Below are 21778 nucleotides of genomic sequence, written 5' to 3' on the forward strand. Positions count from 1 at the left end.
CCAAATTCACTCCAGGAAATAGGCCGACCTTCCCGACCCTTTACACTCAGGGTCGGGCGAGGCGGAGGATCTCCCGACCCCGGGACTCGGGGCCGGGCGAGGCGGAGCGTCTCCCGACCCCTGGACTTTGGGGTCGGGCGAGTCGGAGCATCTCCCGACCCCAGGACTCGGGGTCGGGCGAATCGGAGATCGACCCTCATGGGGTCAGGCGCATCCGACCCCAAGCTGGAGGTCGGACGAGGCGAAGTCCCAGGCGCACCCGACTCCAAGACGAAGGACTCAAGGTCGGACAAGGAGGAGTTCCATCCTCATACGGGACCAAGAGTCCGTACCGCTCAATACCCCCTGTCTGGGGTGTCGGTACTATATATACTAGCACCCTTGCTAGGGTTTTAGAATCGCGACAGAAGGAAGAAATAGAAGAGAGGCAGAGAGATTCTCTTGTAAGCCGCCGTAGGCGTGTAACCCCAAACTCTTGATATAGTGAGATTGTTGCCGGCTGGTGCCCGTGGTTTTTCCCCTTCACATTGAAAGGGGTTTTCCACGTAAATCGTGTGTCTCCTGTGCGGTTTGATTCTTTACTTCATATTCCATACGCCGTTCGTTCCTAACAAGTGGTACCAGAGCTTTGGTTGCTGTTTGGATTTCATGTCGACGTCGATGAAGTTTGATCTACCGCTGCTGAACTACAACACGCGGTTCTCGCTATGGCAAGTCAAGATGAGGGGAATTCTGGCGCAAACTCATGATTATGATGAGGCGCTAGAAAGCTTCGGGAAGAAGACGAAGGCCGAGTGGACTCCAGAAGAGATCCGCAAGGATCAGAAGGCTCTCGCCTTAATACAGTTGCATCTTCATAATGATATTTTGCAGGAGTGTCTGAAAGAAAAAACTGCTGCAGAACTATGGCTGAAACTGGAATCGATCTGTATGTCCAAGGATCTAACCAGTAAGATGCAGATGAAGATGAAGCTGTTCACCTTGAAGATGAAGGAAGAAGATTCAGTGATGAGCCACATCGCTGAGTTCAAAAAGATCGTCGCCGATCTAGTATCAATGGAGGTGAAGTATGATGATGAGGACTTAGGTCTTTTACTATTATGTTCTTTGCCAACTTCGTATGAAAATTTTCGTGACACCATACTCTTGAGCCGTGATGAACTAACCTTAAAGGAAGTTTATGAGGCTCTCCAATCAAGGGAGAAGATGAAAGGTATGGTGCAGAATGACAGGACGTCGTCCTCCAGGGGCGATGCTTTGCTTGTGAGGGGCAGAACTGATAACAGATCCTCCAATGATGATGGAAGAAAAAACTATGAAAGGAGAGGCCGTTCAAAGTCCAAGCTTCATGGTAATAAGAAATTCTGTGTTTATTGCAAGCTAACAAATCATAATGTTGAGGATTGCAGAAAAGTACAGAATAAGGAGAAGAAGAAAAACAAGTCGGCTGGTAAGGTCTCTGTTGCTGCTGCCGTGTCTGATGAAGAATCTGGAGATAGTCTGGTAGTATTTGCCGGTTGTGTTGCTGGTCATGATGAGTGGATCCTTGATTCTGCATGTTCATTCCATATTTGCATTTATAGAAATTGGTTTAGCTCTTATAAGTCTATGCCGAAAGGGGATGTTGTGCGGATGGGAGATAATAGCCCGTGTGATATTGTGGGGATTGGATCGGTTCAGATCAAGACTCATGATGGCATGGCACGCACTCTGAAAAACGTCAGATACATACCAGGGATGTCCAGAAATCTTATTTCATTGAGCACGCTTGATGCAAAAGGCTACAAATATTCTGGTTCGGATGGTGTTCTGAAGGTATCAAAAGGTAATCTTGTCTGCTTAAAGGGTGATCTCAATTCTGCAAAGTTATATGTCCTTAGAGGGTGTACTTTAACTGGTTCTGATTCCGCTGTTGCTGCTGTTACTAATGAGGAACCTAGCAAAACTAACCTTTGGCATATGCGTCTGGGACATATGAGTCACCATGGTATGACCGAATTGATGAGAAGAAACCTACTGGATGGCTGCACTTCGAGTAAAATGAAGTTTTGTGAGCACTGTATTTTCGGGAAGCATAAAAGGGTACGTTTCAACACTTCTGTTCACACCACTAAAGGTACTCTTGATTATATTCATGCTGATTTATGGGGGCCTTCCCGTAAACCTTCGCTTGGTGGTGCTCGTTACATGCTCACAATTATTGATGATTACTCTAGAAGAGTGTGGCCTTATTTTCTGAAACAGAAAGATGATACCTTTGCCGCTTTTAAGGACTGGAAGGTCATGATTGAAAGGCAAACTGAAAGGAAGGTGAAATTGCTTCGCACTGATAATGGTGGAGAATTTTGTTCGCGTGAATTTAATGATTATTGCAGATCAGAAGGCATTGTAAGGCATCACACCATACCCCATACTCCACAACAGAATGGTGTGGCCGAACGCATGAACAGATCCATCATATCCAAGGCCCGTTGCATGCTGTCTAATGCCAGGATGAGCAAACGTTTTTGGGCTGAAGCTGCTAATACTGCCTGTTACTTGAACAACAGGTCGCCTTCTATTCCACTAAATAAAAGAACTCCCATTGAGGTATGGTCTGGTACGCCTGCTGATTACTCACAGTTGAAAGTTTTTGGATGCACTGCATATGCTCATGTTGATAATGGAAAATTGGAGCCTAGAGCTGTTAAATGTCTTTTCCTTGGTTATGGTTCGGGTGTCAAAGGCTATAAATTGTGGAACCCGGAAACAGGAAAGACCTTTCTGAGCAGAAGTGTTATTTTCAATGAATCTGTGATGTTTACTGACAGCTTGCCCTCAGATAAAGTTCCAGAAAACGCACTGCAGCGTATGCGCCTGCAGGTGGAGCTAGCTCGTGACGACACTGATAACCCCGACCCCTTGGTCTCAGGGTCGGATGCGCCAGACCCCTTGGCTCCGGGGTCGGTTGTTTCTGATGCACCAGACCCTTTGGCTCCAGGGTCAGCCAATGCTCAAGCGCCAGACCCCTTGGCTCCGGGGTCGGCTGTTGCTGATGCGCCAGACCCCTTGGTCTCGGGGTCGGCTGATGCTCATGATGATGTCCAGCAAACTCCAGAGGAGGATCTACCCATTGCTAAACGCAAGTCCAAAAGGACTGTTGTCCCTCCAAACCGTCTCATTGAAGAATGTAATTTATCTTACCATGCTTTGAGTTGTGCTGAACAGGTGGAGAATGTTCATGAGCCAGCAACCTATAAAGAGGCTATTCATTGTGATGATACTGAAAACTGGATTTCGGCTATGCATGAGGAGATGCAATCTCTTGAGAAGAACAGTACATGGGAACTTGTACCTTTGCCTAAGAATAAGAAGGCCATCCGCTGCAAATGGATTTTCAAAAGAAAGGAGGGTTTATCTCCAAGTGAACCTCCAAAGTATAAGGCAAGGTTAGTTGCTAAAGGCTACAGCCAAATTCCGGGTGTTGACTACAATGATGTTTTCTCTCCAGTGGTAAAACACAGTTCAATTCGCACTTTCCTTAGTATTGTTGCTTCACATGATCTTGAGCTTGAGCAGTTAGATGTGAAGACTGCGTTTTTGCATGGAGAGCTCGAGGAGGACATATACATGGACCAACCAGAAGGTTTCATAGTGCCTGGCAAGGAGAAATATGTGTGCAAGTTGAAGAGATCCTTGTATGGTTTGAAACAGTCCCCTCGACAGTGGAACAAGAGGTTTGATTCATTTATGTTATCACACAGTTTTAAAAGATCTAAGTATGATAGCTGTGTTTATATCAAGCATGTTAATGGATCACCTATATACTTGCTGATATACGTTGGTGATATGCTGATTGCGGCCAAGAGCAAGACTGAAATAAATAAGTTAAAGAAGCTATTGAGTAGCGGTTTTGATATGAAAGATCTTGGTAGTGCTAAGAAAATTCTTGGTATGGAAATTAGGAGAGACCGAAATTCTGGTTTGCTCTTCCTTAGTCAACAGAATTATATCAAGAAAGTTCTTCAGCGTTTCAACATGCAAGATGCCAAGGCTGTAAGTACTCCTATTGCACCTCACTTCAAGTTGTCAACTGCTCAGTGTCCTAGTACAGATGCAGAGGTCAAAGACATGTCAAAGGTTCCTTATTCAAGTGCTGTTGGGTCTTTGATGTATGCCATGGTTTGCTCTCGCCCAGATTTGTCATATGCTATGAGTCTTGTTAGTAGATATATGTCTAATCCCGGCAAAGAACATTGGAGGGCAGTTCAGTGGATTTTCAGATACCTCAAAGGCACAGCAAATTCCTGTTTAAAGTTTGGAAGAACTGATGAGGGTCTTGTTGGCTATGTGGACTCAGATTATGCTGCTGATCTGGACAGGCGAAGATCACTCACAGGCTATGTGTTTACTGTTGGCAGTTGTGCTGTGAGTTGGAAGGCTACTTTACAGTCGGTTGTTGCTTTGTCTACTACTGAAGCAGAATATATGGCGATTTGTAAAGCGTGCAAAGAATTGATCTGGCTGAAAGGTTTGTACGCCGAGCTTTGTGGAGTTGAATCTTGCATAAGTTTGCACTGTGACAGCCAAAGTGCAATTTACCTCACTAAAGATCAAATGTTCCATGAAAGAACTAAGCACATTGACATCAAGTATCATTTTGTGCGTGATGTGATCGAAGAAGGTAAGCTGAAGGTATGCAAGATCAGTACTCATGATAATCCTGCTGATATGATGACAAAGCCTGTTCCTGTTACTAAGTTTGAGCTGTGCTCGGGCTTAGTCGGTTTAATTGGATAGTCCAAGAGACTATTGTTGGCACCAGTGGTTTTCTTGTCTTTGTTCTATTCAGGATGAAGGGTTGATGATACAAGATGAATTTGTCTCAAGGTGGAGTTTGTTGGAGTTGTTCCAAATTCACTCCAGGAAATAGGCCGACCTTCCCGACCCTTTACACTCAGGGTCGGGCGAGGCGGAGGATCTCCCGACCCCGGGACTCGGGGCCGGGCGAGGCGGAGCGTCTCCCGACCCCTGGACTTTGGGGTCGGGCGAGTCGGAGCATCTCCCGACCCCAGGACTCGGGGTCGGGCGAATCGGAGATCGACCCTCATGGGGTCAGGCGCATCCGACCCCAAGCTGGAGGTCGGACGAGGCGAAGTCCCAGGCGCACCCGACTCCAAGACGAAGGACTCAAGGTCGGACAAGGAGGAGTTCCATCCTCATACGGGACCAAGAGTCCGTACCGCTCAATACCCCCTGTCTGGGGTGTCGGTACTATATATACTAGCACCCTTGCTAGGGTTTTAGAATCGCGACAGAAGGAAGAAATAGAAGAGAGGCAGAGAGATTCTCTTGTAAGCCGCCGTAGGCGTGTAACCCCAAACTCTTGATATAGTGAGATTGTTGCCGGCTGGTGCCCGTGGTTTTTCCCCTTCACATTGAAAGGGGTTTTCCACGTAAATCGTGTGTCTCCTGTGCGGTTTGATTCTTTACTTCATATTCCATACGCCGTTCGTTCCTAACAGAAGTGACCACATTGTTTGTGATTTTACAGGTACATGACCTTTCAAATGTTGGAGTATGATTCCAACAGACACCAACTGGCAACCATGTTATCGGGCTTGCAACTGAGTGCACAGAGCGCGCTGAACTTGTGGTGGTGAACTGGGGAGGAGCTGCTTATTTCTGAGCACATAGACCTTCAATACACTTGAGTTCATTTCTTTTTCTTTTTGTGTTAGTTTGCTCTTGTGCTTTATGCCTGCCCTGATGATTCTTCTTCTTTTTTAATGGAATGTTTCTGATGATTCTTAACATGGCAATGGAAAACTTTAGCCTGCTTATTTGATCCTTATCTTTGTGTCATACAATGTATAGTAACGTGGAGTCAGATATAAATACAAAACCATTTTCACTCCCTCGGTTCCAAACTATAGTTCACTTTAGCTTTATCATAAGTCGAACTTCTCTATCTTGGACTGGGTTTATAGAAAAATATGATAACATATATTGTAGCACCAAATAAATGCATCATCAAAACATATTTCACGGTGGATTTAATGAAACTAATTTGATGTTGTGGATGTTGATGTTCTTTTATATAACTCGGTCAAAGTTAGAGAAGTTTGACTTATGGCAAAGCTAAAGTGAACTAGAGTACAAATGTACAATTTGGAACAAAAAGAATGTTATCTAGTGGGAGTATTATCTAGCGAAGATTTTTTATTTGTATGGAAATAGGACATAAATTGAATTCAGCAACAATCTGGGAGAGTTGATTAATGTATGGAGAACATGGACACTTCCAGGTCTCTGCAATCCAATGGAAAAGGTTCTTATTTCTTACAAACTAGAACTAGAGTAGTAAAAATATAAAGGAAAACATGCAAACGAAACCTTACATTAGAAACAGGAAATATTGCTCTGAGGTCTTATTCTACCAACAGTTACAGAACCTGTAAATGTAGTAATATACCGTGCCTAGCCTAGCTACGATGTGCTCTTCTTTGATCTTTGTACAGTTCAACTGATTGAGATCTGCTTCAATTTCTGACAGGATGCAACATCAGTTGCCTCACTTTGTATTATTTACAGATCCTACTGGGAAACGACTGGTAACCTCTTGTCTCACACAGTCTCAATGGTGTCATCTTGGCCCAGAGAGCTCCACTGCCTGCACCAGCAGCGACGAGTCGTCCGTCAGGTCAGAGTAGCAGCGGCTGAAGGTGAACTCGGGCACCTTGAATTTGTGCGAGTCGGTGTGCTGTGACGCCTCCCACCGCTCTGCGAGGCCATCGCCCTCGAGCATCCTGACCACCTCTGACATCTTGGGCCTGTGGCCAGGGAGGAACTGGGTGCATAGCAGCGCCACTTGCACCATCTCCTCCAACTCAATGCGGTCATATTTGCTCCCCAAGCCCTTGTCGACAAGTATGTCCAGCTGTTTCTCTTGGTGCATTTTCTTCACCTGAACAGAGCCAATGTCAGTTAGTTCAAGTATGATCATACGGCACAAGTTATCTAGACCACATTAAACTTGGTAGTGAATTAACTTACCCAGTCTAACATGGCTCCCTTCTGATTTGATGACTTTCCAAACTCCAATGCAGTCTGACCCGTGATCAGCTCCAGCAGCAGGATTCCAAAACCAAAGACGTCGGTTTTCTCAGATGACTGGCCAGTAGAGAGATACTCAGGGGCTATGTGGCCGACAGTTCCCCGCACAGCTGTGGTAACATGTGATTCACGGTGGTCTAGGAGCTTTGCAAGCCCAAAGTCCCCGACAATGGCTTCGCAGCAGTCATCTAGCAGTATGTTTGCTGCCTTAACGTCTCTGTGGATGATCTTGGGATCACACTGCTCGTGCAGGTACAGTAGGCCTCTTGCTGCACCAAGTGCGATCCTCTTTCTGGTGGTCCAGTCCAGTGGTGGCTTCCCTGTAGTTGTTTTGGTGAAAAAACAAGTTAATGTTTTGTTTATTATGGGAATCATATTCTTCGCTCTAATATTCTGCCCAAAGGAAAGGATATGGAACGAAAGGTTCAAATTCCGAATCTTCTTCTGCTTGTCGGCATGGGGTGCGTTGGGTGCATCTTCATTTATATCAAGCAGTCATGTTTAATTCCATATACGTTTACTTAAGAAAATTTGATCTTCAACGAACAAAGGCATATGACACTAGCACATTTATAGCCTGAAACTTGATATCTTACCTTTCAGGCGCAAAGCGACACTCCCATTCGACATGTATGGATAGACCAGTAGTCTCTCACTGGTAGTCATGCAGAATCCATAGAGTCTGAGGAGGTTCCTGTGCACAGCCAAGCTGATCATCTCAACTTCGGTCTGAAACTGAGCTTCCCCGCCTGCAGCATTACCATCTTTGAGCCTCTTGACGGCTACAAGAGTTCCATCTGGGAGTTGCCCTCGGTAAACGATTCCAAAACCACCTTTTCCTAATATGTTCTTGCTGCTGAAGCTTTCTGTTGCAGCCTGCAGCTCTCTGAATTGAAACCGCTTCATGTTTCCAAGGTTGACGTTCTCTATGTGTTGATCTGCAGTAGCCAATACAGTAATAAGATCAAACAGATTTTTCACCATGGCAACTGATGCCATCAATATTCACGGTCGAGGTGCTGAGTTCATGAATAAACGAGGAACTTAAGTATTTTACTTACCATCAACGTTGAAAAGAGTCTGCCGGTTTCGCCTATGCCTCCACCAGAACAGCAATCCAACGGCAAGGAAGAGGAGGCTGATGCAGCCAGTTGCAGTACCAAATGCAATTGCAACTTTGTGGCTCTTAGCTTTCGCAGGCATCACAGTACCTTTAGATAAAGTTGTCATTATACCAATTGCTATCTACAAAATTAATGTTAATTTTTATTTGAAGCTTTGTGCTAATTGAGCATGAGCACTAGTATAACCCTTAACACGATTGGGCATCAGCTAACTTAACCGATGACCTATTTGACGTACATACTGCTAATCACTGCTGAACATGGTACAGAACTGACTAACTCTGCATACCCTGTGTATTATTCAGGCTGTAAGACATTGGCATCGGTAAAGATCCGTAACAATCTTGTTCCGTAGTTGCTGCACAAATCAGTGGATTCCCTACAATGCTGCAAGAGAAGGGTATGAATATTTTATTTTCTGATAATTCAAAGTTTGATGATAAGTACGTTTCAGTGGTACTTTTGGTCAAAAATAAACAATAGAAGGGTATAGCCTTACTTGTATGTCCTTGTCAGGGACCCTGGGATTGGACCGCTTAGATTATTGTAGGACAGATCCCTGAAAAAATGCCAGTTAACGGTGATCACCACACAGCCAACAGAGGACACATATCACAGAACAGCAAAACAATGTAATGAGTACTCACAAGAAAATAAGGTGTGATAAATTAGCTGCCGATGACGGGAAGGCACCGGATAGTGTGTTGTTGTTAAGCCTCCTAATGACAGCACAATGTTGAGTAATTAAACAAAAGGAATAGATACGGGATGCCTCCTGAGGACAACAGGCCATGAATAGAAAAACTCCAGAATAGCATTCATGACAAGTACAGTGGAACAGAAATTCAACTGTTCAAAGCTATAGTACAGTGGGGCAAAATTGCACTCACAGATACTGAAGGCTTTCAAGGTGGCCCACTGAGCTTGGGATTTCACCAGAGAAGTGGTTGCTGGAGAGATCAAGCGTCTTGAGTTTTGTTAGCTTGCCAATCTCTGCCGGGATTAACCCGTTTATGTTGTTGTTCTGCAGAAGACTATAAACAATACAGAGAGAACAAAAATGAGATCTCTTCCTTCCCACAAGAAACATAGCAAAGATTGATAAGGCTAATCATGAAAAAAAAATTACACTGTCTCAAGGTTGGTCAAATTCCCTATGCTTGGGGAGAGAATGCCAGAAAGATTCTGGCTTGGTGCTTCCCTACCAAATGAAAACAGCCACGGAAACGGTAAGATACAGAGGAAACATTGATTGAGCTGATACATAAAAGAATGGGAGGTGACTTGCTTACAGGCCCGTGACAAGGTTCTCCGGAGAGCAAGTGACCATGGTCCAGCTGCAAGGATCCACAGAGTCTTGGTCCCAGTTCTTCAGCACGCCATGAGGATCCTTGAGGTAGTTCTTGATCATCATGAGAGCTTGAACTGCAAAGGAAACAGAGATTGTCACTACACAAATGCGGCAAAAAGGAGGGGAGGGAACAAAGAGCCAATAACAGAGTTCTTTAATCTGAGAGTATCACAAAGGTGACTGCAAGCACTATTGCAGGAGAATGGAGAACAAACACAAAAGAACCAAGATGTCTCTTGATTTGGGGAGGGAATGGACCTTCATAGTTTACGCCCTTGGGGGAGAGGAGGCCACTTGCCGGCCCGCAAGCGGAGACGAACAAGAGCAGCACCAGGGAGGAAGCAACAAGAACCATCCCCATTGCCAAGGCAGCGCAAGCCCAGGGCCTCCTCGGCAACAGGTTCAGGAGCTTCTTCCGTGTTCAAACATGTAAGCGAGCAAGGGTGAGGCCAAGGCGAGGAAGAAGCATGAGGCAGCCTGGCTTCCCACAGAACCAAATTGCCAGTGGCAGTGGAAGGGATGCCGGATGCCTCTGCTCTGAGCCTCTGAGGACCTGTCAGTAGTAGCAAGCAGATGACACAAAAGAAGATGCCTGTGTTCTGGCTGCAAGCAAGCAGAAGCACAAAAGGAGGGGCGAGGGGGAACAGACATGCCTGCCACCTGAGCCTGCTTGGGATAGAAAATTGCAGCAAAGGAGGCAAGAAAATTCCTCCTCCTCACCCTCCCCTTTGTGTTCTTGGGGCCTGTGAAGAATGGAACCAGGTTATGAAAAACAGTGACGGTGTGTTTGTTAACTTAAGGTGGCTAGGCTAATCTAGTCCAAAGTTGACAGATTATTATTGATCCCACTCAAGAAAGACATCTGCTTTATTGGAGTGTGGGTGTGTTGCAGTGGAGTGAGACTGTGACAGGTCACAACAGCGCCTTTGAACTGATTGGGGATTCTTGCAACAAAAGAATTCTCCAAAGCATGGGCAGTTGGACGACAATTAGCTGGGGAAGTGTGTGAGTGAGAATACTGGTGGGAGCGATAAACAAACGGAGCAGCAAAAGTATCTTTAGTAGGAGGAAGGGGGGACTAGGGGTGGGAGGATGATGACAGGGAGGAAGTGCCTCTCACCTGACCTGAAGTGGAGGCGTTGGGGGGATGTGGACAAGGGAATTTTGGTCCTCTTGCAGCGTGGATGGAGAATCAAGAAAAGAACCAACTAAAGCAAATGCAATCTTGGTCACGAGAAGGAAAATTACTACTGCTATCTTTCTGCTGTCTATGTAGCAGGTTAACAGTAGCCTAGGTTATTGCCACGTCAGTTTGCATCACTTCAGGTGGCATAAGAAAAATAGCATGCAAATGCTTACACACATATACCTCCAAAATTCCAAGTATATGCATATAAAAAGTTCCAAGAAAAATAAAAAGAGAGATTTTAGTGAGCTTCTCTTTTTATACGAGCTATGATCAGAGGGTCATCCGTGCCTTCCTGTGTCATGTGATGGCACTTGTTTAGAGGTAGCTGTGCATGTAGAGTGGTGTTTAAGGAAGGGAAACCACAGGTTTAGGTGCTGTTTACTTGTTTAGGAGGGAGATTGTTATCAGTCCGATGATGCTCCAGGAGGCCATCAACCTTGTTTCCCTGTTTGATCTGCAAACGAGAAGGGATGGGGCAGATCAGAAGGGCATGCTCCTCTTGTCCTTGGGCCTGAAATCATTGCGAGGCTACCTTGCATGAAAGACGTGACCTCTCTTTTCAGTGAAATGAGGGGTGCTTTGCTGCCTCTGCCTTTGCCTGTCCCCTCTTCGCTTTTCTCCTTTTTTTTCCTCTGCTGCGCCCGCCCCTCGCTTTGTGTCATTGCGTGTGTGGTGTGGTGTGTGTGGAAGAGCGAAAGGCAACGCCGTGCCAATTGCCCCAGCCACACCGTACAGGTCTGGTAGAAAAAGAGGGAGATGAGATCGAAGCGTATATGAGGTCCAAGGGAAAAAAAATAGAGAAGTCAGGTTTGTCAGTGTAGACATCGATCATGGCTTGGGCTTGCTCCCTTGAAAAATGAAAACCTGATGTTTTCTAGCAGAGCTGAGAGTGCCTGGTAAAGCTCCAAGCATGGGGGCGTCAGGCGTGTATCATGATGTTGCTTCAGTTGCCCAAATCTCAACTTCATGTCCAAGCCTGCATCATTGGCCTGGTTAGGTTCCTAAGGACGAGCTTCAGGTATCCCTTTTGCAACCGTGCGTGTAAGTTGTGTGTCGTCGTGGCCTGAATGATGACACTTATTAGTTGCAAAGAAGACGGTTAACGCAAGAAATCTTGGATGTCAAGAAACACAAATGACCAGGGAGTCCAAGACCAAGACCCAACAGAATCAAATGCCATGCGTACGCAGGGCGCAGAGCCACACAGTGCCATGCATGCCAGGGTAGACCAGTACAGTACAAGAGCTGTGCATCACTGCTCATAGTGAACCATTACAAGTATATCATGCGCCTTGTATGCTGGGATTGACCAGGTGATCTCAGCCCCTCAAGTATGGTGACCAGGCAGGTCATCAACAAAAAGGCTCTGATCTGATGCACGCCATCCTCCAGTCCTCCGGTATCTTTGACCAGCAAGGTGAAAAAATTGTACGGCGAAAGCTTTATCACTCGAGTGAAATTGTGGCATAACCCGAGGTCTATTTCTTTTTTTCTTTTCCTCTGAAATAGGTTTGCCTTCATGTTCTCTAAGTTTATAACGGTAAGATGTTTGTGTCGCCTGGCAAGTGAATCACATAAACTGTCGCAAGGTAGAGGCCATTTGCCATTGGATCTTTTGCTTGTCCTGGTTTGTGGCATGGTTATCCCAAGAGAATCTCTACATTCCACAAGCTTGGCCACGCATTAGAATCCTACTAAACCCCGACCCACTCCTTTGCTTGCCCGGGATTGGAAAGGGTGGTTGGCGGCAGCTCGAGAGCTGTGCCTGAATCTCTCTCCCCAATTCGGCTCCCCATGGCCAAAATCCTCGTCCACAAACAAGAATGCTTGGTTAGGTGACACACTCCCAGAGAGACTGATGCGTGACACTGACAAATCACAACAGTTGCAACAACAGAAATTCCGGGCCAAACTTTTGTCGTGTGTTTGCCACAACCTTCCGAACAGAAGCGCCATGAAACAAAGATCCAGATGAAGTCCCAAAAGATCAGTACCAGTGCAAAAACCGGAGCTGTTTCCCTGCGTACCCGCAAACAGCTCTGAATCCTGAGGAATCAGTGGCCGACTGCAGTGCTGTACGGCTGCTCTCTATCATTCCTACACTCTTTCAATGGCTCCAAACGCCCGAGGTCACGAAAATGGGCCATCCCAGCTCTCAGACAATCGAAAGGATGTTCAATGATTTCTACCCCTAGTGGGCAGAAACTATTCCTGATCAGTGATCAAAGTGCTCAGATGCCGTGACACTTTCAAACATTATAGGCAGATTTTAGAGACAAGTCATCAACACAACACCTGAAACAAGAGGCACGCACGAGCTACCAAGATCTGGCAGTTTCACAGGAAACAAGATAATCTGCTCATCCAAATCATCATAATTGGCTAATTTTATCTAATCATTGTACGACCAACAAGGGTAGTCCATAATACATAGGCGAGCAACTTATAGTGCTCCAGCTACCCTGGAAAACATATTGGTGCAGTTCACACAAGTAGGGCAGGCTGTCAGGATCATGCTGCATACTACGCCAAGAAGTCGCCTGATTCTCAGATACTGCTGTCCTGGAATTGTTCTCAGAACATTGCGGATGTAGCCTCGGCAACTTCCGTTACAACCTGGTCATAGTCTGACTTCAGTTTCTCCTTCACCTCTTCACTGAGCTCCCCCTTGGTTGGTTTGGTCTGAACCAAGACGCAACAAGTAGGTCTCTTGGTGGTTCCCGCGGTCGCAAGATCCTGCAGAGGGGCAACCACAAGAAGTCAATAAATCTCAAGACCATGTCTTCTATCTTAAACATCCAGTCCAAAATCACAAACTGACATATACACAAATTACAAACTCAGCATGGCTTGTTTCTCCATGTCACTATTTTGTCTACTGGTAATCTTCACATATGCTGGAGATTATGACAAATTTTGCTGATGGGGAAGGGAAAATTTAAGGTAAGGTGTTTATTATTTACATCACTAGTGAAACCAACCAAGAAAAGAAATGATAACTTCCATGTCTTCTCATAATTAATTTAGAATAATTATATCAAATGACAAGACTACAGGTGGTGCTACTTGGTAGCATATGACCACAGACAGAAAAACGACTCAGTACACCTACCAGGAAGATGACATAATTTCCACTTAAAGTTCAAGAAATTTGTGTGTGTTGGTCACCTGATAACCAATTTTTAGCATTATTTGATTACATGGGCAGGCAGTAGTGACTGTCCTCTCATAATACCTTACATGGCAGTTAAGAGATTTTTTCAAACCATAACATTGCAGAATAATCAAGCCTAAAAACATGGAAAATGAGAACCCACCTCTTTCGACGGAACATATATGTAAGGAACATTAGCTTCCTCACAAAGTATTGGAACATGTGTAATCACATCAATAGGAGAAATATTTCCAGCGATCACACAAAGCCTGCACAAAGCAAAGTAACAGATTTAAATGATGTAGTGCAAGTTAAGCCAAGAACTGCTCAAAACCTTGAAGTGCAGCACATTTATATAATCAAGTTCCCCGCAAAAATTGTACAATTTCATCACAATATATGTTTGATTATCATGTATGTTCTCCATGTGGATAACCAAGTCAAATGAATCAGAATGGAAGGTAGTGTTATCACTTATTGTTTGATTAAAGAGTAAAATATCATTATGGAAGGCCGATAAGACATGGTACATAATACTAGTACCATTTTGTAAGAAACGATACATAAGTGAGAATCATTTACCCTTTATTGATTGGGCACAGTATCAAGGAATCACAGAAATATTAAACCTACATGTTGCATCGGCTAATAGCGATTTGCATTATTACCCAATTAGGCAATTATTACAAGTTCACAAAGCACTGAACAGGAAGAGAAAAGGATTGAGATTAGGTACTAACCCTTTGTTCCCACGGCGGATGCTCTTGACCACCTCTTTGACTCCCCGCTTCAGGCACTTGGCCTCCGACGCTGCAAATTCGCCCCAAGAACCGAATCACGACCGGATGGGAAGAAACCCTGAACCGAAAGGGGCAAATACAGAATCGAATTGGGCGGAGAAGGAAGTCCCACGAACCTCGGCGCACGAGCTTCAGGGTCCGCTTGCAGAGCTTCTTGCCGGCGAGGGGCTTCGCGATGGGCGCTAGCGCCAGTGGGGTCTTCTTCTTCTCCGTCTCCGTGTCGCTCCCCATCGCCTCTGCCGCCGCCGCCGCCGCCTTCGACTTGTTGCTTCGCGGGTTTAGTTGGTTCTGGAGTTAGGGTTTTAGGAGGCGCAAAGCCGCTCGCTATAAATTGCCAGGTCACTGGTGCGTGGGACCCACCTGCATTTGGTCCACCTGTCTGAAAGGCTTTGGGCCTGTTTGGCAACCACCTATTAAAGTTTAACACCCGTCACATCGGATGTTTGGATGCTAATTAGGAGTATTAAATATAGGCTAATTATAAAACTAATTGCACAGATGGAGTATAATTCGCGAGACGAATCTATTAAGCCTAATTAGTCCATGATTTGACAATGTGGTGCTACAGTAACCATTTGCTAATGATGGATTAATTAGGCTTAATAGATTTATCTCGCGAATTAACACAGGGTTCTGCAATTAGTTTTATAATTAGCTCATGTTTAGTTCTCCTAATTAGCATCCGAACATCCGATGTGACACTGTTAAAATTTAACACCTCGTATCCAAACACCCCCTTTGCAAGAAAGGAAGCCCAACAAGTTCCACCAGGCAACAGCCAAGGCCCAAACCCTACTACCCACCCCGGAGCTACAGCAGCTACCACCGAGAACTACCCTCGCCGGCGGCGCCGCAGCCGGGGGTTGCTCACGGACGGAGATTAATACGGCGGCGCCCGTTTGCCTGCCTTTTCCTCCTTAGGCTTGGGTACAAATCTGTTGCCATGGGGAAATCCAAAGGTGCGGCCTTTTCTCCTCTCTGAATCCCATCGCTTCCTGGTTGGATTAGATTGAATTGGGTAGGGAAAGTGAGAGTTTGCTCTTTTGTAGACAAGAAGGCTTCGCGGGAAGCGAAGGAGGACAGGAAATTGGTGCTTGGGGTGAAGAAGCAGCAGCTAAAGAGGAAGAAGGACAGAGTCTTGGAACGCGCCGTCGACAGCGAACCCGCTGCCGAGCATGGCCTCGCGGAAGGTAATGGTATTGATGGCTTCTTTACCTTTCCTCCCATTTCGGTTTTAGTTGTGTTTCAGAACCATTAGTTTTAACCTAGATCAGTTATTTGAGCTCAAAAATGCCACTTTAGTTGCCCTGCAAAGAGGAAGCGATGATGTATTGGCAGCGAGCAGCTCGAGTAAGAATGAGAAAGGCAATTAGCCAGAGTGGATGCTGATTTTGTACAAGAAAAATATTGCTGTTAGAGTTCATGGAAGAATGATTATTCTTTTGTTCAAGATATATCTCATTGCTTTATGATCAATGTGATGCATTAACTGATTGATGGATTTCTTTGCCACACTTTATGATCAAACCTATCACCAGCATCTTGTGTGCCTGAAACAGCTAGTGAAAACCATCTCGTGCTCTGTACTTCTATTGATTTCATTATATCTATATCTTAAGTTGGTCACTATGCCCTGGGTACATATATCAAATTTCTTCTTGTTGAAGTATCTAAGAGAGCTACAGTTGTATAAAATAATGTTCCCCACCTTCATATTTGAATGTCAGATAAAGAATTGGCACGGGGAAAGAAAATTGCATTGCTGAAGCAGAAGAAGAAAACTAAGCATGCCAAAGTAAAGAGCAGCCATGCCAGGGATGATGGTGTTGTGGAATTACTGTCAGACAGTAAAGATGATGCAACGCCTAAGCTGAAGAAGAAGAAGAGCAAAAAGAAGCTAATTGAAAGTAGCAGCCCTGTCAAGGTATATGAGAGTTCAGTTGTTAGTGACGATGCTGGAGCACCCAAGCTGAAGAAGAAGAAAAGGAAGGTAAAAGCAGGGAAGAGCTCTGCTGGGATTAGTGACGCAGAAGAAATTCTGCACGAGAATCAAGATGAAGAAACCCAAAGTGGTAAGATTTTTCACTGGTGCTGAATGTTTTCCTTAACAAATTGATGGCTTTGATCTTTTCTCATTTTTCTTAAAATGGTTTGTGTAGTGAGTTCGTGCAACAACCAGTTGGTATCCTATATTATGTCCTTATTATATATTAGTTCATCCATTTCATTTTGCCTAATAGCTGTATGCATATATTTATGCAGCCGATATCAACCAACTTGCAGCACAGAGTGAAAATATGGATAATGAGGGCCCTGCTAAATCTAAGAGGGGAAAGAAAAGTAAGGCTAGTAAGTAGTAGGGCTTTATATCTGTCTCCTAATCAAAGTTGTTCTGTAGTTATATGTGTTTCATAAATATTTATACTTTCTGTGTCCATGCACTGACTGCAGAGGAAGTTCGGTCTGGGAAAGCCAAGAAGACAGATAAGCATGCATCAAGCAAAGAGAATAACCTGGAGAGGCATGTTGAAGTTGGTACTGCAAACGCTAATGAGATTCCATCGGTTGACGAAGACAGTTCCCGAGGAATGAAAAGTAATATTTTGCTTTTGAGTTTTGATCTTTGAGATACCATTTTGCTAGTCTTCAACTCTTCAAGAAGTTTGTTGATGGAATATAGGGTTGATGATTAAAAGGTTGAATGTACCATATCCGAAGTACTCCAGTGATTATCTTTGAGAAACTTATTTAAATTTTGCTCCAGTCAATTGACACCAATGCAGTCTCCAAAAGCAAAACTACTCGCTGGGATATAGATTGCAAAGTAACTCCCAAAACAACACTTTTTTGTGAATGTGTGAGGGGAGTAGAATGACTATATATGTTTAATTGTATAATTTAATTCCTCTTAGGATCACTACACATGAAATTCATTTTAGGAGCCAATTTTCTTTAGAAAACTGACATTTTAATCCAAATATCTGTTAGTCTATCTTGTTGATTCCTGCAATGCAATAGGTTTTAAAGTCAGCCATATGTGTTGCAGACTTGCAGGTTTCTTATTAACTGATGTTCTGCTCCTCTAAATTTCACATTTTTTCTTCTCTCCTTTCCTGTTGGGATTTGCAATTTGATGCACCAAAGTATTAAAAGCTTATATGTGATGTCTTGACAGAATGGATCTTGGAGTACAAACAAAATAGACCTGGCTTGAAGGTTTTGCAGGAAAGAATAGATGAGTTTATAGTTGCTCATGAGGAACAACAGGAGAAGGTGAGTGTTATATCATCTGATTACTGTCCAATAACAGTTTCTTCCCCAAGCTTAATGTTGAAGCATGTACCTAAATGACTATCATAATACTTATAACAAATTTCTTCCAGTATTCCCTCAGTGGATACTGTTTCCAGCCATAATGACAATGTCTGCTTTGCATTATGTTTAACATAGTGGTAGACTGCTTGTGAATGATGGGTTTCATGATATTGCAAGCACACTCTTCTTATTCCCAAAAATGTGCAATTTATTTCTTTCCTGACACCTATTTGATTATTTCAGGAGAGGAAAGAAAGGGAGGCGCGCGCGGCAGAAGATGGATGGACAGTTGTCGTGCATCACAAGGGCAGGAAAAAGACCACAGATACTGAAACTGGAACAGCTGTTGGCTCTGTATCTCTTGTTGCAATGCAAGAGAAAATGGCTAAAAAGAAACCCAAGGAAGTTGATGCAAACTTCTACAGATTTCAGAAACGAGAAGCCCACCTCAGTGGTATGTTGTCATCTCTTAACAAGACTACTTATTTTTAACTACACGCAGTGGTTACTACACATGGTAGAACCAAGATTTTGTTCTAGGTACAGCATGAGCTGTTTGGACTTGTGGTGCTGTGCAATTGAATAGTTCATTGGCCCATGATGAAATAATCTGTTCATTGTTTGGCATTCCGTATGGGTAACTTTCAGCTTGATATTATCTGTTCTTGCTTTGGGAAAATATTTTGGTTCGTTAGAGGTTTACTATTTTGCATCTTCAGTTTGATTACACAAGTCAACATTCATTTTGCCTTGTTGCTTGGACTTTGTCAAATGAACCATATGTGCTTGTGCGTGGTGTGGTAGATTAAGATGTTCTTGTTGGTTCAGATGTCCCAAACCAGTTAGTTTTCGATTTTGGCCATCTTGCTGCATGATGTCTTTTCTAGAATATGATAGGTTGTGGGAACTGACAGCTTTGTGTTTCTTGTGCAGAACTGGCAATGTTGCAGAGTAAGTTCGAGCAGGACAAGAAAAGGATACAGGAGCTTAGGGCTCAGAGGAAATTCAAGCCTTACTAATTCTGCCCAAGCCATATACCGAAGGGTTGGTTGCTGTTGATCAGTGGCCACTCGTCGCTCGACAAACAATTTTGTTTCGCTGGACATTCTCTAGCATGTATGGCTCTTAACTGAAACAATGCCAAATGTACTCCATGTTGCTTGCATTTGCGGTGCCAGTACATATTGTTCGAATCAAAGCTATGATCTGGTGCATTCCGTCGATCATTCTTGTTGCTTTGCTTTGCTGCGCTGTGTATCTAGTGAGCTTGCCGGAATGGATGGTACTCGGCGTGCTGTGGGGCGAGAGGCGCAGTCCGGTGCAAAATTGGCGTGCTCCCTTCGTTCCTCGTAGTCAAGCGGGCCTGGAAGAGATCTTCCGCGCTTTGAGGCCAGCCTCCCGAGTTCTGAACTGCTTGCCTATCTGTTTGTACCCAAGGTCTTGACTGAACCTAAACTGCCAAAACATATTGCCACATTCCACGCAACAGTAAATCCCGGGAGAAATCTCAATCCTGTCAAGGTGTAAGCTGGAGAACTGCACAGACCCCACGAGATTCAATGCCTTGCCAACATTCTTGATCCCAAATAACAGTCAATAGACGCATCTGCCATTCGTGAACTAGGAGAAATCAAGGACACAGCACAGGCGGTATATAGGAGAACGGCGTTACATTGGATCGGCTCGTAGGGGTGCAGCAACCATGGTGAGTCTCTCCAATGGCGTCCTGGCCGCCCTGAACTTCATCACCCTCCTCGTCTCCGTGGCGCTCATCGGCGCGGGCGCCTACGTCCTCGCGCAGCCGGCGACCGAGTGCCAGCGCCTGGTGCGGGTGCCCGCCATGGCGCTGGGCGCGGCGTTCCTCCTGCTCTCGCTCATGGCGATCGCCGGCGCGTGCTGCCGCGCCACGCCGCTCCTCTGGGCCTACGTGGTCGCCATGCTCCTGATCCTCACCGGCATGTTCGTGGCCACCGCGTTCGCGTTCGCCGTCACCAACAGGGGCGCCGCCGCCGCCGTGTCCGCGGCCGGGTACGGCGGGTACCGCGTCGGGAACTACTCCGACTGGCTGCGGGACAGGGTCAGGGACTACGAGACGTGGCGCCGGATCAAGAGCTGCATCGCGGACGCGGGCGTGTGCGGCGGCGGCTGGGTTGCCGGCGTCCAGGGCGGGGTCAACGCCGGCGAGCTCTACCAGCGGTACCTGCCGCTCGTTCAGGTACGCTACGCCTACGCACGCGTGCGCGGATCCGTTGGTTTCGCTGCATGGCATGCACGGTACGGTGGGTCCACACGACATGTCAGCATTGATAATATAATTTGTGCAGTCGGGATGCTGCAAGCCGCCGGCGTACTGCGGGTTCGAGCGCGTGAACGCGACGTTCTGGGCGGCGGCGGCGGCTGGCGCGAGCACGGCCGTCGACTGCCGGGCGTGGAGCAACGACCAGCGGGTGCTGTGCCTCCAGTGCAACGCGTGCAAGGCCGCCGTGGTGACCACCGCCATCCACAACTGGAAGGCCGTGGCCGCGCTCAACGTCGCCGTCCTGGTGCTCCTCTGCCTCTCCTACTTGCTCGGCTGCTGCGCGATCCGCAACAACAGCTACCGCCGGTACTACTACTGATCATCATCCACCGTCGCTTCCGTTCATGGGAAATCATGATGATGCTCATCGGTTGCGGGCGAGGGGCTGTTGCTTGTGCTGGGGTTTGGGTTCAGGGTTGATTGAGTAGTACGTGTTCGTGGCGATCTGTTCTTATTTTTCCCTCTCTTTGTACAGTGTAGAGGCTGTGTAATGTTTGATCGACATCTTGTGAGACAAACGGATAATCTAACAAGCATTCCCAATTTTAACGCACCTGATTTTCTTCTTGTTCACGCGCGAAAGGTTTGTGTAGCGGCTAAGTTGATGGATTGATTCAGTTGAACTCAGAATTCTTCAGATCGAAATTGATCGAGGTGACTCGGGTTCAGTCTTGTAATGTACACATAGTTTGGGCCTGAACATGTTATAGGGCCGTAATGTTAGCTCCTTGAGGCCCATCATCCATATGCATGCCTGGCTCCGAGCCTCCGGCGCAGTGCCCCGTCCATCGCTAATCGCGTGCTAATGAAGCTTCCATGACTGTAGTGAGGCGTCGTCGCCGGCTTGCCGCGGGTCACCGCCACGACCCACCACCATCGTCGCCATCACCTGCGGCCCTGTCGTCGTCGACTTGGAGTCGCCCACGACCCCGGCGCGCCACCGCGTCCAGACCTGCACGCCGTGGCCATCTCGAAGGCTTTGAGGATCTGAGAGCGCTTTTGAGGATCTTAGAGCGCGACGGAACCAGTGCGCACACGGCTTTGGAACAGCGGTTGAGATGTGGATTCATTTGCTGCAGCCAGCAGCCTGCAGGCGCTTGGAAGTTGGGATGGGTCCCCCTTGCCCTTTCCCTATCGACTACCACGGTTGGTTTTACTTTGTTCAGCCCTTGAAAAGTGAAAGCGCCTAGAGGAAATCAAGGCATTCTCGTGGTTGGAAAGTCAAAGAACCATTTTGCTGTTAGCAAGAATGCAAGCTTCTTTCGCGTGGTTGGTGACTGAGTGCAGTGCACCTTTAGCATTCCTACCGTATTTTCCCCCCCTAGATAGAAAAATAGCATAGTGCCCGGCTATTTGTAGCAAAATGTTGCATTTCTGCAACAAGAACAAAGTTCGGTGCAGCAGCACATCGTCGGTGTCAGAAGAATGTTTGGGAAAGGTCTCTCCTCAGT

General features: G+C 45.9%; 4 protein-coding genes across 6 annotated transcripts; 2 read left to right on the forward strand and 2 right to left on the reverse strand.

Annotated features, from left to right (window-relative positions):
• Positions 1-6232: 6232 nt before the first annotated feature.
• LOC101783556 (LRR receptor kinase SERL2) lies at positions 6233-10576 on the reverse strand. 2 transcript variants are annotated; one of them, XM_022822836.1, is made up of 12 exons: positions 10220-10576; positions 9829-10123; positions 9512-9644; positions 9349-9420; positions 9110-9253; positions 8867-8938; positions 8719-8778; positions 8509-8606; positions 8157-8306; positions 7692-8033; positions 7036-7415; positions 6626-6946 (listed from the first exon to the last, which is right to left on the reverse strand). In XM_022822836.1, the coding sequence occupies exons 2-12, from the start codon at positions 9929-9931 to the stop codon at positions 6626-6628; spliced, it is 1875 nt and encodes a 624-aa protein (XP_022678571.1). In that variant the 5' UTR covers positions 9932-10123; positions 10220-10576. The 2 variants fall into 2 exon arrangements, with proteins under 2 accessions (XP_004953781.1, XP_022678571.1); XM_004953724.3 differs by lacking the exon at positions 10220-10576 and having other exon boundaries at positions 6233-6946; positions 9829-9931.
• A 2450-nt stretch (positions 10577-13026) lies between these two features.
• Positions 13027-15007, reverse strand: LOC101784496 (H/ACA ribonucleoprotein complex subunit 2-like protein). The gene is made up of 4 exons (XM_004953727.2): positions 14830-15007; positions 14654-14723; positions 14077-14182; positions 13027-13495 (listed from the first exon to the last, which is right to left on the reverse strand). The coding sequence occupies exons 1-4, from the start codon at positions 14942-14944 to the stop codon at positions 13334-13336; spliced, it is 453 nt and encodes a 150-aa protein (XP_004953784.1). The 5' UTR covers positions 14945-15007; the 3' UTR covers positions 13027-13333.
• A 476-nt stretch (positions 15008-15483) lies between these two features.
• LOC101784899 (calponin homology domain-containing protein DDB_G0272472) lies at positions 15484-19254 on the forward strand. Of its 2 annotated transcripts, none has more exons than XM_004953728.4 (8): positions 15484-15672; positions 15763-15903; positions 16441-16785; positions 16976-17062; positions 17165-17308; positions 17889-17986; positions 18272-18482; positions 18962-19254. In XM_004953728.4, the coding sequence occupies exons 1-8, from the start codon at positions 15657-15659 to the stop codon at positions 19045-19047; spliced, it is 1128 nt and encodes a 375-aa protein (XP_004953785.1). In that variant the 5' UTR covers positions 15484-15656; the 3' UTR covers positions 19048-19254. The 2 variants fall into 2 exon arrangements, with proteins under 2 accessions (XP_004953785.1, XP_004953786.1); XM_004953729.4 differs by having other exon boundaries at positions 15485-15672; positions 16976-17053.
• A 476-nt stretch (positions 19255-19730) lies between these two features.
• LOC101753444 (tetraspanin-8-like) lies at positions 19731-20646 on the forward strand. The gene is made up of 2 exons (XM_004955131.1): positions 19731-20243; positions 20353-20646. Exons 1-2 carry the CDS (start codon positions 19731-19733, stop codon positions 20644-20646), a joined length of 807 nt encoding a protein of 268 aa, XP_004955188.1.
• The last annotated feature ends 1132 nt before the right edge of the window (positions 20647-21778 follow it).

This window comes from Setaria italica, chromosome I (assembly GCF_000263155.2).
Source record: "Setaria italica strain Yugu1 chromosome I, Setaria_italica_v2.0, whole genome shotgun sequence".
Taxonomy (NCBI): Eukaryota; Viridiplantae; Streptophyta; class Magnoliopsida; order Poales; family Poaceae; genus Setaria; species Setaria italica.

Bases quoted from the DNA above. Each gene is read 5' to 3' on its own strand.
- LOC101783556 (XM_004953724.3), bottom strand. From the start codon at position 9,931: ATGGGGATGGTTCTTGTTGCTTCCTCCCTGGTGCTGCTCTTGTTCGTC. The intron at 8,307-8,508 runs GTATGCAGAGTT...CTTTATCTAAAG, and splicing joins CAGCCTGAATAATACACAGG to GTACTGTGATGCCTGCGAAA. The intron at 6,947-7,035 runs GTAAGTTAATTC...GGCTCTGTTCAG, and splicing joins AGGGAGCCATGTTAGACTGG to GTGAAGAAAATGCACCAAGA.
- LOC101784496 (XM_004953727.2), bottom strand. From the start codon at position 14,944: ATGGGGAGCGACACGGAGACGGAGAAGAAGAAGACCCCACTGGCGCTA. The intron at 14,724-14,829 runs GTTCGTGGGACT...GCGAATTTGCAG, and splicing joins CCTGAAGCTCGTGCGCCGAG to CGTCGGAGGCCAAGTGCCTG. The intron at 14,183-14,653 runs GTTAGTACCTAA...TGCTTTGTGCAG, and splicing joins ATCCGCCGTGGGAACAAAGG to GCTTTGTGTGATCGCTGGAA.
- LOC101784899 (XM_004953728.4), top strand. The intron at 15,904-16,440 runs GTAATGGTATTG...TTTGAATGTCAG, and splicing joins CGAGCATGGCCTCGCGGAAG to ATAAAGAATTGGCACGGGGA. The intron at 17,987-18,271 runs GTGAGTGTTATA...TGATTATTTCAG, and splicing joins ATGAGGAACAACAGGAGAAG to GAGAGGAAAGAAAGGGAGGC.
- LOC101753444 (XM_004955131.1), top strand. From the start codon at position 19,731: ATGGTGAGTCTCTCCAATGGCGTCCTGGCCGCCCTGAACTTCATCACC. The intron at 20,244-20,352 runs GTACGCTACGCC...TAATTTGTGCAG, and splicing joins GGTACCTGCCGCTCGTTCAG to TCGGGATGCTGCAAGCCGCC.